Source organism: Megalops cyprinoides, chromosome 4, assembly GCF_013368585.1.
Source record: "Megalops cyprinoides isolate fMegCyp1 chromosome 4, fMegCyp1.pri, whole genome shotgun sequence".
NCBI lineage: Eukaryota > Metazoa > Chordata > Actinopteri > Elopiformes > Megalopidae > Megalops > Megalops cyprinoides.
Genome location: NC_050586.1, coordinates 30626670 through 30639634, shown reverse-complemented (window position 1 = coordinate 30639634; position 12965 = coordinate 30626670). Strand labels below are relative to the sequence as shown.

The 12965-nt window shown below is 41.4% G+C and overlaps 2 protein-coding genes across 2 annotated transcripts in view; one reads left to right on the top strand and one right to left on the bottom strand.

Moving 5' to 3' along the window:
- LOC118777112 (DNA repair protein XRCC4-like) overlaps nt 1–5031 on the bottom strand; it is a 74909-nt gene extending 69878 nt beyond the window's left edge. The window contains exon 1 of the mRNA XM_036527847.1: nt 5007–5031. The gene's annotated coding sequence lies outside the window, so the exon portion shown is untranslated. The remainder of the gene's footprint in view (nt 1–5006) is intronic.
- Nucleotides 5032–5208: 177 nt separating this feature from the next.
- LOC118776598 (protein kish-A) lies at nt 5209–12397 on the top strand. Its single transcript, XM_036527039.1, has 4 exons — nt 5209–5228; nt 6648–6757; nt 10299–10333; nt 11304–12397. Exons 1-4 carry the CDS (start codon nt 5226–5228, stop codon nt 11372–11374), a joined length of 219 nt encoding a protein of 72 aa, XP_036382932.1. The 5' UTR covers nt 5209–5225; the 3' UTR covers nt 11375–12397.
- Nucleotides 12398–12965: the final 568 nt, after the last annotated feature.

Here is a 12965-nt window from a genome sequence, read left to right as displayed (position 1 = left end):
ATCCATCCCAACACAAGCTAAATATGTCCACATGCGCTTTCTTCTTGGTTCCTATTTTATCTGGAGAAAGTCTCAGACAAGCCTAGACAAATCTGTATGGACACAGCTCTCCCAACAAGATAAAGTCCTCATTTCAGCCCTCTGTGTAGAATGTGTAGAATCATTGTCTGTTAGCTAAACATGTTTGTTGAAACTTTTTATTGATGCAATGATACAGTCAAGGAAACCGCTTCTACTCTTTTGCCGCACTTGGCTTTTCACGTCAAAAGGAAAAGTCTATCAGATATCAATCTAGCTGCAATAAATAAAAGATAAAAGCTGCCTTTCTCTCAAACGCCAGTGGAGATGGTGCTGATAAAAAGGAATTCCTTCGATATAAGTGTCATTATTTTGTCAAGGGGAAAACTGATGTTCCTCGAAATGAAGGGACGTCGCTACAGGACCGCTGTTTGTGATCTATGGTATCCAATTTTAGTCTCCACTTCCCGCGCGCTGAGAAGAGCACAGCAGTAAGAGGTCAGACTCTCCAGGGAAGATTTATATCTGTGAGAACTTGGGTCAAACCACACAGAGACTCAGCCACTAATTCAAGGTGTTTTCAGAGATTACTGGTTTCCTAATAATAGATGCAGTCTCCGCTGCATGGCAGCAGTGACAGTGTAATTAAGACACATTCCCAACATGCTTTGTCCTTGTAAACTCCGATCTGCCTACAGGCAGAAACATCAGAGAAAGCTGGGCCTACAAAATGCCAGGCTATTTGTTCAGTGCTGAGGCACTTGATCATTAATGGACCCCTCTGTACCTCCCACTGTCCCACTGAACCATACAAGTTAGCCACTAAACATTAAATTTATAACCAAGTACAAGTACAAATATAGCAGTAAGTAAAAACTCAATATGTAGATTTCGGCTAATGAAAAACAGTGACTGCACAATGCTAAGCAGAGCTAGATTTCAATCAGCACTTTCGCTCAGCCATTAATCAGTGTAGTTAATTATTAGAATACCCATAACGAACAGCACCTGTGGCCTTCTGGGAGCAAAGACCCTGCAAACTGAATCAGGGTGGTCATTCTAGCAGAGTAGTTCAGTTTTTTCTTTTTTTCTTTTTTTTTTAATTCAATTTTATGCCGCAGGTGAAATATTTAACTCTGTTATGTTCCTCTCACACTTTCACACTGGTTCCAGGCATTAGACAAAACTGAGTTTTCCAACTCTTCCCACTGAAAATCTGGGTCATGCTCTTCTGACATGCAGTGTGTAGCAAGAAAAGGTTGCTGGACCAATCAGCGATGCAAGATGCTGACGTTACAGAGAAAAACAGACATCCTCATCATCACCATCCTCGTCAAGAAAACAGGCCTGATTAGCAACACTAGGGCACCTCCCTACAGCTTCTCAAACTACTCAGCTGTATATCTACTCCCAGGTCAGCGCAAAACACAGTTGATGCTTCTTTATTTCAATGAGCTTTACTTTCATCAGACAAAAAAGGCCAAGCCAATAAGCCATATTAGTGTTATCACTTCATTAGAGTTGTGACAGCAGAAAACATTTCATTTGCAAAGCAGTGAGGTTTCAATGTTAGATTACGTGACGGCAAATAAGTGCAGATTGTTTGCTGTAAAGCAGCTGAATGGAGTCTGAGATAGATTTCCTGTTGACCCTGTCTCTGCTGCTGCGGCCAATCTTCCAGAGCAGCACTGAGAACAAACATCTAACAACTTAATCCAATTGCACGCCTATAAGAAAATCAACACTGAGACCAAACTTTGAAGCTAATTTTTGAGGGTTAGCCAAAGACGTTGCTCCATTTCTGGCTATGTTGTAATCTTGTTAGTTTTGTCATCCAGGTTTTCCAAAACTTCGTTTCTCCTCTCCTCTGATCAAACAGCTATGTTCACTGATGGCTTTCCAGCAAAACAGATCACAGCATTTTCAGACATAGTGCTTTGTTACTGGGTGACAGAAAAATACAGTCAGTACATCTGTTATACTTTTAAAAAAAAATTGGCACAGCTGGAGTTGTTTCGATGGGTAGCAGTGCAATTAGTGGCATTGTAGAGGGATGGCTAAATATCTCTATTGTTGCAAAAGTAATGTTTACATTACTTCAGAAAGTTTTATACAGTACAATTGAAGGACTAAAAAACATGTAAAATTATCTATGAAATGAAAAGAGAGGGAAAACAAGAAGGATCATTATTTTGTATTCACAATGTTGGACCACTGCAGACCACTGTGAACACCTCCCTTAAAAGCAATTTGTCTTGCTGTGCTTTCAAATGTGTTTTAAAACATATTTCAACCACCCCTACATCAGAACAACATTTCTTGTGAATTAAATGAGGCACTAAAAGAAGACAGAACATTGGAAAAAACTTATGCACAACCCCAAAAGTTTGTCTGTAGCCTTGAAAATCTATGTACATGGTCCTAATACATTACCTATGACAGTCTCTTGATTCTCACTCTCATAAAAGGTATTAAAGATTGCACTACCCTTATGTGGGTCTTCGTGGCAGGCTTTGCTGACCCTATTCTTTTTGAAGCCCTGGGGGGCAACAATGGTTGATGGAAACTGATGGATCAAGGACACTGTAGTGTAAAAATTTTCTCCTAAGCTTTTTTTCTGAATGAACTGGCTGTAAGTTCATCTATTGAGCATCTGTACATCTGTCCGTAGACTCTCGTGTTTTTCCTCGGCAATCTTAGTAATGCTGACTGCATCTGGACAGAGAAGCATTATCTACTACTCTCTACCACCCTCCCTCCTCTGTCCCTCCAACTCTCTCATTTCACTCCCTCTTACACCTCTCTTTATGGCACAATGTCTGCCTCTCCTTCCCACTTTTCCTGTCCTGCTGTTACAGCACGCGCTCTCTGAGTTCCCTTTATGCGCACACAACAGGCTGCCTGTGTGTCTCTGCCGCAATGGCTTAGGTCACCAGTAAAACTGACACCCAGAGTGGAAGAACGTATGAACTGTCAGTTTTCACACCGTCACCAATGACTCTCAGTGTGCAAAAACAATGTGTAATCCTGGATTTCTCGTATTGCCAAAGAACAGAGGCACTCAGTCCTACAATGCACGTGGGACACGTACAGAACTGATGCAAGCCCTATTTTTTCACAGCAGCTGTAATCGGTATCAGAGCCTCTTTCCCTGTTGAATACCTCGTGGAAGTGGATCCCTGGAGGATGGCTGAGTGAACTGCCATTCAGCTGTTGTTAATGACTGTTATTTTTGGCTTGGTTTGTCATTAGAAAACTTGTTGCTTTTACCCTCTGCCTATTAATATGGAGACAGAAAGCATCCAACTGCCGTCTCATACATTAACAATTAACTCGATATCTCTCTACTGTTAATACACTTAACATACTGGTAACAATGCCCATTGTATTTGGCAAGTCATCAAATAGGCTACATATTCTAAAATTTTGCTGTTCTATATTCAATAAAGATCCTTACATAAACAGCTTACTGAACTCAAACAAAAAGTGTTTACAAGTATGCATCACAGAAATAGCACACTGATTCAAATGGCATCTCTATTCTCAGCACGCAAATATTTCAAGTGTGTAGAATTCTGCTGCACATATTTGGAGGGGCCGCAAGCCAGCGTTTCTTTTCCAAGCACTCAAAACCATGTCCTTTTCAGCCAAGTGCCAGTGTCATTTTACATGTAAATCATGACTGACTTATTTGTGCTAGGTCCACTTCACTCAAAGCATTTTTCAAAAATTATCACTAATATCTCAAGAATGCGTCAAACATGGGGGGCACAGACAACCTCAAAAACATGTTTAAATGCAATCAAGATGTTTGCTATTTTGGATGGGGGGCAGGGTGTTGTCACAGTCGGACAGGGATTTTTTCCACAGAGAACTTACAATCAGAAAATTTTTGATGAACAATCTGACACATGCAGGGAGTATTAATGTCGCAACAAATAATTAATTTTCTGAAAAAAATGTTGTTTTAATTGCAGCTTGACACTCCTTTAATGTCATAATTTACACTTCACACTTTTAGACTTACTTGCTCTGACTTCCCAACCTTCTTCCCTTCAGTACTCACCAATCGAATTACATGGGCAATCAGGGATTCTAAAGCATTACAGTCTCATGTCTGGCGCCCCCAGCCTAAATGACAACAGTACACCGCTGCAGTGTTATCTTTCGAAAATGTAGTTCACATACAGGCTATACACATAAGACGAAACTCAATAAAACACAAAATAATCTATTAGGCTATGTATGTGAATGAAATGAATCAATGAAATTCACATTTTACAACACAATCCATGCTACACCATTGATACCACGAAGCCGTAGCTAGCGATTTTAGAATGGTCGTTTTGGAACACGATGCTGTTTTCTGCGAACGTAATGATCAGTGAGTCTATAAAACTGCTGCCACTACTACTACTACCAGTACTACCATTGTTATTGTTGTACTAGTTGTAATATGCGCAAGAAAATACAATCATCCATTTTTTGGTAAATGGTGTTTCTTCTGGCAATATGAATTCTGGCTCTACGTCGACGGTTCGTACGGATCGGCCGGACAGTGTCTTAACTTGTTCGTTTCTATGTGTAAACAAGAAGAGGCGGGGCCCCGTTACTTCGGTACTCACAATTTTACATCACATAAACTACAGTAGGGTGTTTGTTTACAAGTCTAGGTACCTATTGTATTTTTTATGTCACGAAAATCTCCTTGCTTAACAGTATGTGTAGCCTGCCTCTTTCAGCCAGACACTGAAGGCCTGACACTGCGGGTAAACAATGTTCATGGAAACGGTAACTAGCTACACATGTAATCTGATGTTAGGAAAATGCGAAGCTGCTTGCTACCCGGTCTGTTAGTGTAAACGCTAATTTTGTAGTATATGTAAAATGTCCAACGAGTTATGCATATAAATATAAATTCTGTTGTGCGTATGTTATTTTGGATATTTTGCTCCTTTAAACTGTACACCACATAACCACGAGCCTACCTTAAAACTTCTGGTACTTCCGCGTTCTTGCGCTTGGCACGGCGAGCCTGTAAAAATAACCAATGAAATTCACTGTTGAAAAATCGTCACATAACAGTACCAGCTATTCATTTGTCGTCATCAATTGGCGCGGATTCCAAATGAACCAATCAGAGAGGAGTTGACGTCATTTCCACGAACATACAGGAAGTGTGATGTGGCTGTAAGAAGAAGTCCACAATGGTAAGATGTGTTGGTGACATTTGGAAAATAATGTGCAATTGACTTTTATATCAAGCAGTTTCTCTTGTTTTGTTGCGAAGAATATCATAACATAAATACGAGCTAATATTATCGATAGGTAATGTGGTTAGTTAGCTCTACCTTGCAAAATCAAATCTGCAAAATTGCTTTTGGTCCTGTTGCAAGTTTCAGCCCAGCAGCTAACGTTATCTGGCTAGCTGATAAACAGCAGTGGTTAGGTTCGCCTTTTTCTTCATCAGATTTTGCTTGTTAGCTGTGGTACATATATTCACAAAATGCCACCTATTAGGTAACTGTTAACTACGCAGGCTATGCACCTGGTTATTAACGTCAAGTATTTAGATGGCTGCCTTTGTGCATTACCTAACTATTTGGCAGGCTAACATTGAGTCAGCTAGGCAACTCGCATCCAAGTGGATGATTTCGGCTGACCAGCTAGGTGTTGACCGCTGAGTTCCATATTCTTTACTCTGAGGATTGATTGTTTAGCATGCTCTGTACATATTGGGCATGATGAACTATCTTTACCAGTGCAGGGAAACAGGCACAGCACGTAGTCTGGGGCAGGAAGTTATCATAGCTAGCTAGGGATGGCGAGTGCAAGAAAACCACTGGCCAACCAAGTCGTTTCACTTACGTGACACGTATCCACTGTAGTTAGCTTGGTGTCAGCAAATTAAACTGATTAATAACAATAATAAAACTGGGAATTCTAAACATGTAGACTAGGTACTGTAGCACAGACATTAGCTACAGTCTATATAGTCTGCTGTCAGTCTGACATACAGAGAAATACACGGTCACCTTTCTCCTTTTCCACTGTTCACTCAAGTAACTGTACCACCAAGGTTTCCTTGCCTGTGAACTGGCCAGAAGATCATATTTTGTCAGACACTGGGGATAGTAGCGTCATCTGCTGTGGATAGACCTCTTGCACACACCTGTTGGGGGTCCAGATGGTCAACAATGCTGCCCCGGGGTTGCCAGTGTGGGATGGTCTGCAGTGTTGCTCTGACCCTTCACAGCTTCTTATTATCCTGCTGGAACATAAGGGAAAAACATCTGGAAACAGTGAACCAGGGGTAAAAGTGTGTAAAAATAACTGTTGTCGGCCAGCTTGGTCTGTGATATGTCAGAGGCTTTGAGAGCTGGAGAGGGAGGGGGTAAAAGTCAATGTGTGAACATTCATTTAAAATGCTCTGTTGTAAGTGTTTAACCCATATGGTGCTTATTATTGCCAACCTTTCTTTTCTGATGCTGCCATTAATTGTTCTTACCTTGGAAGTATTGTGATCAGATTTTCAGTGAAGTCTTTAATGGGGAAGGTTAGTCAAAAGATGAGTCTGGTTTCTTGTACATGACTCTGGTGTTTCCTCCTCTCTCCTTTTTTCCCCACAGTCTGCCATTTTCAACTTCCAGAGCCTACTGACTGTGATTCTTCTGCTCATCTGCACCTGTGCTTACATCCGAGCCCTGGCCCCGAGTCTGCTCGACAAGAACAAGACTGGGTACGTATGGGTACGGGGGGACACCACCACCTTCCAGAGGAGCCTGTGTGTCCAACACTGACCCTTACAGGGAAGCACAGCGGCAGGCTTCACACACCCACCAGCATACATTGTTGGTCATTCCCTACTCATTGAGTACTAAACAGAAAAGGGGCTTTTTCCTCGATGTACAAGGGGCATTTAAGCCACTGTGCGGCTACATGCCCAAGTGCATTAGAGCATGTTAGTAATGTTCTGAAATCAGTGTTGTCATATTCTCAACAATAAGTGTTCATGTAATAAGAAAACTTTTAACAGTTAGTTAACATTGGGAAATAGTATAGCCTGAACTGGCTTAGCTCTGCGTTTGAGTCACAGAAGTCATGACCCATAACGTTAACTTGAAGCATCAACCCCAAATGCCATACCTCAAACCACTACTTAGAACAGACAGCGGTCTGATTGTGTCCCCAGAAGATTTGATCTGGCTTTGGGGGAAAAACCTTTGCTGAATGAGCAATAACATTTCCTGTTTAAATTGTGATTACAGTGAATTGTGGCAATAAGTAGGAGTACATAACTGAAAACATTAGGCATCTGCATGCTTGTCGGGTCATTGTTTTTCTCAGGAGAACAGCTTCCCTGAAAAAGCCTGTTTAATGCAAATGAGGCAATGGAGTTGCACAGTAGAAGCAAGGAAAATGGGAAGTTTTCATTTTTCAGGTGGTGGGCATTAGGACGGGCGTATTTTCCAAAATGAATAAAGAGAAATACAGTTTATTTGTGATTTGTAACACCTATGTTTCTTTTGAGCTTTGATGTAATAGGAGTCACTTTGTCTCTGCAGCTGTACCATAGTAAAAAGGGATGTGGATAATGAGGGCATACCAGCTGAAATATTGCTAAGCAAGCATGTCTGTATTTGCTAGTTGTAAGTGCCAACTGCAGAGTTGCATTTTTTATCATTACACCTTCCTCTTTTCATATCCCGTGATAACAACATGCTAAAGTAATGCACTGTTTGCCGTTTTTCTGAGCAAGAAGACAATGCTCCCCAGTGCTTTCCCAGCCCCTTCCCTCATAAAGCTGGATAGCTGAGAGTATTCCATACTGGGCATCCTTCTCTTGGACTGCCTTCATGTCATGGTAGACCATGTGACTTCAAAAAGTGTCACACACATTTTAGACCCTCCACCCTGTGCAGTTACACAAGATTTTATTTCCCTTATTTTCTTAAAATCTTTGATCAGTAACAAATGTGTATAAAAGTAATGAGGGGGCAATGTGAGAGCATACTGTGGAGTGTCCAGTAAGATTGTGCGTATTGCACAACTGTAGCTGTTTGAAGGCATCTGTTGATTGTCAGCATTGGCTGGAAAAAATTCATTGTTTCCATGAGGAACTTATTTGGGGTCAGTTTGGCCTGATAATAAATAATGAAATACCAGTGATGCTTCAGTATAGCATTAATCTGTTTGCTAAACAGGCAAGAGTTTTGTAGGCAGCATGGGGGGGATTCCATCTTTACCGCAGTATATCATTTTTTCCCATCATCTTGATTGACAGTTGATATTGTGCCTAATGGGGAAAAAAACGTCAGTAATTTGGATCGTAATTTGCATCACCTGTTGGCCCTATTGGTCAGGGACCTGTTTTATCGCTTCAACAGAGGGACCCCAGGCACGCAGTCCGTAAGGCAGCTCCCCTTTCAGATGCTGGGTTTTCCCTTCTGTCCTCCTGGGTCAGGTCTGCTTGAGTTCCAAGCCTCAGAGGCATGCATCTACTTGGCTTTCTGTGTGCAGTCCTGTACAGATACCATCTCCATGCTGTCCGCTCCAGTTTGCAGCTGATGCAGCATGCTGTGTCTGTGCGGAAACTCCCCAGAATTCCTCCCCAGATTTCTGGACCAGCACTTGGGCCAGATTGTCTGGGAAACAAGGCCTTTTGTCTATCAGATGCAGCCAGTTGATTGGTGCTAATCAGTGCGGTATTTCTAGGATCCAGAACAAGTGTCTGGTACTGCTGCTCTATTGTTAGAAAAGGTAATGAAGAAGTCTGTTGCCCCACTGTACACTGCCAGACTTTTTCGATAGCTGCAGGTTCAAAACCTGTCTGGACAAGAGGGATTTGGCAAGGTTGAATGTGAATGTGTAATGAATAATACACTTAAATAGGATATGTCCCATGTGTAGCACTTGAGGTGTGTTATTGCTCCAAATTATATACTGACATCAGTTTTAGTTAAAGTTTTGATAGATGTATCATTGTACCAGCAATACCTTTGTATTTTCAGGATGCAACTGGTTATCATAGTACTGTGTGACATATTCCCCCTTGCTAAAAACTAGGCTGCTGTCATTTGTTTGTGCTGTTGTTAACATGGCCTTTGCTTTGTAATTTTCCATGTATAATGATGTCTGTCAGTTGAATAAATGCAAATGGCATACAGCTGATGGTCTGAAACCTGAAAGCCACAGTCGCTGCACGACCCCTACCCAGACAGGCTCTCCTCTCTCATCAGCAGGGATGAGCAGTTTTATTCGTTATCTGAGGACAGAGCCCTGACGGAGGCGCCTGCAGCGCCCCTCTTCAGCATCTCCTCTCCACCACATGTTATTTTTAGAGAGCCGGCCTCTGGCCCAGCTGCCTTTATCAGTCCCAATCAGAATGTGTGACAGACCTTGCACACCATCTTTGGGTCAGGGAGTTTGTAGCCACTTTGGAAAATGTGGACTTTCCCATTAACCGTATATCAAACTGCCGGGTAATAATTCAGAAGGAGAATTTAGTCCTCAAAAGCCGAAGGGAGTTTAATGTTGGCAGCAATCTGCAGTTGTGCTTAAACGAGAAGCAGTTCTGAATTCCTAGATGAGGGAGGTTTAGGACACCTTAGAACGTAATTCAAAGTTTATTGTGCACATGGGGCTTCACAGATTTTGGAGGGCATAGTGACATGGCACACAGTGGCCACAGCATAAGAACCTGTCAGATCAAACAGGCTTTAGGTCTGAATACATGAAGACTTACCCTGAAATCTGATGCTAGAGTTTGGCTGGTATTCCATTAAGCAAGTCTAGAAATAAACAGTGCACTGCTTTCATATAAGAGTTCAGAAAACACTCTATAAAGCATTCAGTTTCACAGCAGGGAAGAAATGCTGTTAAGGTGCACATTTCATAACGATGCACATATGTTCCACACAACAGCATTCCCACTGGTGGTGATGATGGTAATGGTGATGATGATGATGATGATGATGATGGTGGTGAAACCTGTGAATGAAGATAAATAGTGCATTTACTGGTGGACTGACCCAATCCATCAAGCTTGATGAAATGGAATGGTGATGAAAGAAAAAACTGCATCAGCTGTGTCTTTCGCTCTTGAAGTTTGAGCCCTAGCCTCGCTGACTTCAGCTGAAAACCACTGACTTGCAGTTTAGCCTTGGGGATCAGCATCTGAGGTTATCTGGTGCCTCTGCTTTGAGGTAGTGTAATTTTCCAGTGTCTGTAACGTATCCTTGAATATGTATCAAACATCTTGTTTTCTGTCTCTTTTCCAGAGTTTTGGGGATTTTCTGGAAATGTGCAAGAATAGGTAAGGTGTTTGTTATTTGATTTTACTGGTAACCGCACATTTATCCAGCCTTCCCTTCGGCTGTGCCAATTCCACATCAGTACAGAGCATCGCCTAATTTATTTCAGTTGTGAACATTTTTTTTATCAGTCTGATTGTTACCTGTTATGTGGAACAGTTGAGGTTTACCTATTTCCTCTAGAAATGCATGCTTACAGGAAAGAGATTCCATGGTGAAATGGCTGCCACAATCTAGTAATGTTTTCCGTAATGCACACTCATTATGAGCATGAACTTATTGATGCGATTAGGGTCAGTAGAGTCTCAGCTGTAGTGACCAGCTGCATCCTCTTTAGAAATGATTCAAGTCACAAACTTGTTGAATGCAAAAATCTGTTTTTTTTTTTTTGTTTGTTTTTTTTACTTACAAGAAGGATGAATGTTAGCAGATTGAAGTCTGATTGAGTGGTGCTGAGCTGTGAACAGTATCTCCTCTGGGAATCACAGAAATGTGCTGAAGGAGACTCTGTGAATGTAACGAAATGTGTCCGAGTTCCTCTGTAGAGAGTCACTGCCAAACAAGCATAGCGAATGCTTGAGTAGACCTCACCGCAGTCTGCTAAATCTACTTAAATGGCCCCTGTGACTGTTCTGAGTTTACCTTATAATTATCATTAAGCATGTAGGTCTAATTAAGGCCAGGAGTTTATTTAATGTTATTAGGAACAAAGCCAACAAGTATTTCCAAATAAAACCCAGGGAAAGCGCATAAGCAAACATGTTCAACACATTGCAAGTAAGCAGTGTTCACAAGGCAGATTTATAAGTGCTCTGTACATCCAAACAAATTCTATGCCTGTTATTTCTTTCCTCACAGAGCAACAGTTTCTTTACCTGTATTGTAGATCATGCGTGTCATGTGACGTGTAGCGTGACAGTATGCAGCTGTTTTATTGTTCTGTGTTTGAAGCTCTTTTTCCCCCTGTCCCAGGGGAGCGGAAGAGCCCGTATGTGGCTTGCTGCTGTATCATCATGGCCTTCAGTATCCTGTTTGCACAGTAGCGCAGCGGAGCACAGCTCAGGAGGACAGCGTGGGCCAAGAAGGACAGGCGACTTCAACACAGAGACTGCAAATGTAAAGCATCACCATTACGAACACTTCCAGTCGAGTCCCTCTCACCAGAGGCCAGGTTATAGCTGGAATCATTGATGGGGCATTGTGGGTATTCACTGGACCACAGCTACGTGGCGTACCCCGTGTCTTGTGCAGCAGTGGGTCCCCTGAACCATAGGGTTTAACATATCTGTTTTTTGTGTCAGTTCAGGTTTCCACCTCGTTTTTCAGCAACCACTCCGTCAATTAAGTGTGTGTTTACGTGAGGTGCGGCCCGCCTCAGACATGCGATATGTGTGATGTCACTTTTTAATGTCGTACTTCGAGAATGAGTCCTGTCCCAGAGTCTAATCCCAGAATGCATTGCTCACTCATCCATGCACTATACCCCAGAGCATTAGTCAAGGTGTGCCAATCAGTCATTTTATCAGGAGCACATGTAAAGCCTGCATTTATCACCCCCGTGATGATGCTCACTTGTTTGTTTTCTTAAATTCTCCTTTATTAAAAACATGGAGTCATTTCAAACACCATTCCAACAAAAGCACTGGACAGGAATTCCAGAGAATCTTAAGTCAGCTGTTACCTGCATAAGCATAACTGTATTTACAAAAGTTGATTGTAATTGACTTTTAATTTGCAAACCTCAGAAGGGCCAATTGTCATCAGAAGAGCGATATGTTGACATTCAAGAGCTTTGTGCTTTAACTTAAAACTGAACTTTCTTTGAGTATAACCATATTTTTTGTATCGTAACTTCAAAAATTATTTGTGTTGTCAAATTAGACATCTTTGATATTTGATATCTGAAAGGTTATTTTCAAAGAGGTTCTGTTGTCACTGTACCAGACAACACCGCTTGGTGAGAACAGAAAGGAAAGTGAATGTCTTTAGAAAATTTTTGTTCCTCTGCACAATGGGTGTTTTTTTAAATGTTGTTTCAGCTGTATTTATTAATAAAGGTCTTCGTTTCTCACCATTCAATCATTCAGGTTGCCTTTATACTGTAACCAGCGCAATGCATAATTGTCGTGATCGGTGCAGTTTGTGTGGTGTAGTATGTAAACCTGCACAACGCTTTAAACAGCAGGATTAAATAAAGGAGTTGGATTTGGGTCACAACAGTTATAATTTTAATTCTGGGTTGAACAGCAGGCTGACCTGCTTGCTGCTTAATCGGGAAGCCAAATGTTTTAGGGGATTTACCCCAATACTTGGGACATGAATGCATATATAAGAATCCATTATGACACTGCTGAGTCAAACATTGCATCATAATTGGCATGTACTTAAAAATCTTGAATGTCACGATTCTTTACTCATACAGAATCCTTGGAAGATCAAATGTTTAATGCACCATTTCTCATATATCATAATGTTTGAATATTTTTGGATCTTAACTGTTTGGTGCATATAAAGGTATTGTTGGGCACAAAGTTGTATTCTGAACTTAAGATCTTCAACCTGAATTTGTGTAGTAAATACCTGTGTCTTGACATACCAGTGGGTGATAACATTGATATAATGTGTCCATGCTTC

Coding starts and splice junctions, on each gene's coding strand:
- LOC118776598 (XM_036527039.1), top strand. Junction 6,758..10,298: donor CTCGACAAGAACAAGACTGG/GTACGTATGGGT, acceptor TCTCTTTTCCAG/AGTTTTGGGGATTTTCTGGA. Junction 10,334..11,303: donor CTGGAAATGTGCAAGAATAG/GTAAGGTGTTTG, acceptor CCCCTGTCCCAG/GGGAGCGGAAGAGCCCGTAT.